The sequence below is a fragment of the Dioscorea cayenensis genome, unplaced genomic scaffold (assembly GCF_009730915.1).
Source record: "Dioscorea cayenensis subsp. rotundata cultivar TDr96_F1 unplaced genomic scaffold, TDr96_F1_v2_PseudoChromosome.rev07_lg8_w22 25.fasta BLBR01000178.1, whole genome shotgun sequence".
Lineage (NCBI taxonomy): Eukaryota > Viridiplantae > Streptophyta > Magnoliopsida > Dioscoreales > Dioscoreaceae > Dioscorea > Dioscorea cayenensis.
Genome location: NW_024086569.1, coordinates 3,883 through 8,252, shown reverse-complemented (window position 1 = coordinate 8,252; position 4,370 = coordinate 3,883). Strand labels below are relative to the sequence as shown.

At 42.1% G+C, this 4,370-nt stretch overlaps 1 protein-coding gene across 1 annotated transcript; it reads left to right on the top strand.

Moving 5' to 3' along the window:
• The first annotated feature begins 195 nt into the window (after window positions 1–195).
• LOC120253733 lies at window positions 196–1,241 on the top strand. The gene is made up of 2 exons (XM_039261998.1): window positions 196–716; window positions 977–1,241. Exons 1-2 carry the CDS (start codon window positions 196–198, stop codon window positions 1,239–1,241), a joined length of 786 nt encoding a protein of 261 aa, XP_039117932.1.
• Window positions 1,242–4,370: the final 3,129 nt, after the last annotated feature.

Genomic DNA, 4,370 nt, shown 5'->3' with positions numbered 1-4,370 from the left:
GAACAAGTTGCTACGAGAACGGTTTGCTACTGAGGGCTCGAGCCTCGCTACAGTTTTGGGCTGAAAATCTATAGCAATGGCCTAAAGCAATCTATAGTAAACCCTGGTTATAACAATGTAGACCATTGCTATTTGTTGACGGAACTCATTCGCTCGACAACTACAGAGGAATTCTATTAGGGGCAACCGGCAAAGATGGGAATGAGGGTATCTTCCATGTGGTATTTGCTATTGTCGACAACGAAATCGATGATAATTGAACCTGGTTTCTCGCTACACTCGGCAAGGCAATATATGGTGAAGACGACTACTGTGAAATTATTACTTTCGGATCGGTCGAAGGGCCTTATAAACGTCATCACAAGAGTGTTCCCGTCATCACCGCATGGTTATTATCTACGACATTTGGAGGCGAACTTCATGAAAGCGAACGCTAAAGTTGGCAAAACATTGCAAGAGCAACATTGGGTTATAGTTGTCAAAATTGCGAATGATTGCATAGCCAAACAGTTTGATGATGCCATTACTGAACTTCTGATGACATCGTCGGAGGCACACGATTGGTTACTGCACAAGTCGGACGTTGATTACAGGGCTAATTATTTATTGAAGGGTATGTGCTGGTGTAAGATCTACTCCAACGTGGCAGATTCATTCAACACCTGGATCAAAGAGGTGCGCCATCTGCCGGTGACAAGCCTGGTTGACTCAATAAGGTCAGCTTCCGTGTGTAATACTCCCTACTTCTTGTGTATTACTCACGGTTTCTGTGTAATATCATGCCATTTCTGTGTATATTTCTTATTTCCTGTGTATTATTGTCTTTTTATGTGTAATATCATGCAATTTCTGTGTATTATTCATCCATTCTTTGTATAATCCTTTCCTGCACACATGAATTGTACTCAGTGAAAATGTATGTTCACAGGTTCAAACTTATGAATATGATGGATGATAAATGTGCATAATCAAATAGGTGGGATACACATATTTGTCCGGAGATACACAAAAGGGTTGAATTGGTTATTGAAGATTGCAGGTTCTTAAGGGTGGGTTTTTCAATGTCTGACACTTATGAAATAGTTGACAATCACAACAATGTTGTCAGTCTACCGAACCAGAAGTATTCTTGTAGAAAATGGGAAGTCCATGGCCTCCCATGCAAGTATGCATGTGAGACGATCATGCAAATAGACATGATCGTGCACAGTTATGTGGCAGATTACTTTACAGTGGAATAGTAATGCCATGCGTATGCTAAACCTATATACCCAATCCCTGACACCGACAAACCATGTGACGACCACCAAGAACTGCGAATCCGGCTCCCGATCGCCAAAAAATGACCAGGCCGTCCACGAATGAAGAGAATCGAGTCACAAAGATTCCAAGTCCCTGAGTTACATTGTAGTCGGTGTCACGAACTTTGTCATAACCTTCGATCTTGTAATACAGTCATAGCGGACTGAACTATTGGACTAGTGTTTTTGTGTATTATGTATATCCATATGGTTTTTGGGGATGTTTAATATGATATATATATATATATATATATATATATATATATATATATATATATATATATATATATATATATATATATATATATAATTTGATATTCTAAAGAATGGTGTTACATTCAGAGGGTTTTTGTATATAATGATGATTTGTAAAGAATGTAAGGAATGAAGGTAAAAAAGAAATATTGTCTCATGAGCAGTTTATTGTGTATTATACATACGTACCAGTGTAATATATTATGTTTGTGTGTGTTATTAGTCATTTGTATATATTATATCGGTGTTTCTGTGTATTATACGCTTTTGTTTTTTTGCTTTTCTTATGACTTCACATTCGCATTTTCAAAATCCTACATATGTTAGTCATATTTACATTAATTAAAGTAAACGTCTGAAAAGTACTTGGTGAGATACGCAACAACCAAGTAAATCTAAAGAAGTTACAGTTTGACATGACACAATTATCATGGGGGTATGATAACATCAGGAGGATCCTCCTCACTACATTGCACGGCATCAATGCCAGTGACTGCCTTCCTTGTGTCTTCCTTGCCTTCCTTCGGTTGTTCAATCTCAAGGGCGCCAGTCTCCTTTATCCCTATCGGTTTGTCATCCACCTGGGCATGTGCTTCCGCAGTATCGATCCGTTCGCCGATCCCTTAGATAGCATCATCATTACTATCCTCGCCAGTCGGGTCTTCATCACCTTGGTCGTTTATTGCGGCAGCGTCCTGGGCTTTCTCTTTGACGGTGACGTCCTTTGCTGCATTCTCCGTTACAATGACCTTCTTCTGAATACCGTCTGCCAATATCCGTGTGACGTATCGAAGCCATAGGAATGGGACTTCCGGTAGCGGGACCTCGAGTCTTCGTTGTCTATAATTTGATCTATGAAATGAATAAGGAAGATGGGACAGTCTACACTTCCAGATACTTATTGCGGGTAGGAACGAACATGCATCATCGGTAGGTGCTTGAACGACTTCAAGCTTATGTTAACCTCAATGAAGAATTTGAAGAGATCTCACTGTAACATGAGAAAGACAGATGTTGTTAGCATTAATTTACCATTGTTGTATATTAAACAGCCAAATTGTTGTCTATGAGGAATTGTTGTATGCATTTAACTACCATTTTGATAGTGTCTTCATCGTATGTTTGCGATTAAAGGGAAAAGTAATGCATATATATCTATCCTGCAATGTTGAGGACCACCAGATGGTAATGGCCATGAAGGATGATGAGCATAAGAATCAACTCCGTATTCTTGTGGCTATAGATGACATCCTCCATCATGCACAATGACTGATCATCAGCATATTCCGCCTTCCGCATTGCAAGGGCCAGCAGCAAAAGTGATAATGGCATGCCTCCTATGCGCATTGGGATTTGTTAGCAACTCCTCACGCACCATTAGGACCAAGACGGTGACCACATTGTCGTGCACCTGTTCCTTTCCTTCAAGTAGGACGACGAGATTATGAGAGTTGTGAACCCATACTCATCCCTCCAGATGACAGAACTGCAACATAAATAAAAAACCTAAGGTCAAACTTGATCTATATATATTACATAGGAAATAAAAACTATTACACATGAACTATGAATATTACACAGAACGTACACATATTACACAGAAAACTATATATTTTACACATGAAGGGAATTTTGTTACAAAGAAATATATATCTTACACAGAAAATGTAATGTACACAAAAATGACATATCTAAATTATATACATAACAACGAGGAAGTTACCTATCGACGCGCGTGTTTAGGTAGAAATCAAGCGCGGACTGTTCAACTTGTTTCAGCCTTGCGAAGCCGGGATATGTCATCTTCCTCAGCATGAAATCAAGCTTAACGGGGTTTTATAACTCAGTGTATGGCCGAGCTTCCGACTTATGCTCGTACAGTATGATCACAAGATGTTCTTTGTCATCCTTTCTAACACTCTTCCCTCCTGAGAGTATCTCAAGGAGATTGTCAATGGCCTGCATGGACGCTTGAAATATGCCATCCAACTCCTCGTATGACTGTGTCGATGGAGGGGCACGCTTTTGGGATGGGGTCGTCGATGACTAGCCCCTCCTTGTGGGTATTTTATTTGGTGACACTCGAAATATATTGTCTGACTCCTCGGACGACAATGCCGACGGTGGGGCACGCTTTTTGGGGGGGCCCTCAATGACCGGCCTTTACTCGGGAGCACTTTCTTTGGTAGGGGCTTCGCTCGTGGTGCCCTTTTTGATGGGGCCTTCTTTACAGGGCCCTTCTTCGGTGAAAGCCTCTCTTTGGGATGGCTAGCGGGCCTGGAATCAAATACCCCCTAGGTTACAGCTTTTCCTTCTCCCACGGTCAATGACGAGTCCCCTTTAATCGCTTCTCCCCTTTCTACCACGACTGCCAGCTTCCACCCTAGACTTTTGGTGGACCTTCTGTTGCCACCACGGGATCTAGAAACTCGGCCTAAGTCACCGTCGCAGGGGTTGACTCATCGGTGGACTTGTCAGTGCTGTGCTGGCTAATAGTCTTCCACGCCACTCTTTTCAAAGGCATGCCCGACTGAGGACAGGTATAGAAAGGAGGCTGAGGGAGGATGTCTTCATGTTGGTTGACATCTACATCTTCCACCGGCGGTGCCCGTTCATCGAGCCCATCCTGCCAAGCATCTTTGGTATTGCGCTTGTCCATATGGGTGTGCAACACATCGAACTCAACGAGTAGGCGGTGAAGTAACTACGCACATCATCATCACCATGCGAAGCATCAACAGCTCAGTCAGGCCTGCCATCAGTAGACTGCCGGCGAGACCTTTTTGTCAGATTGAGTTCGGGGGAATGGTCCCC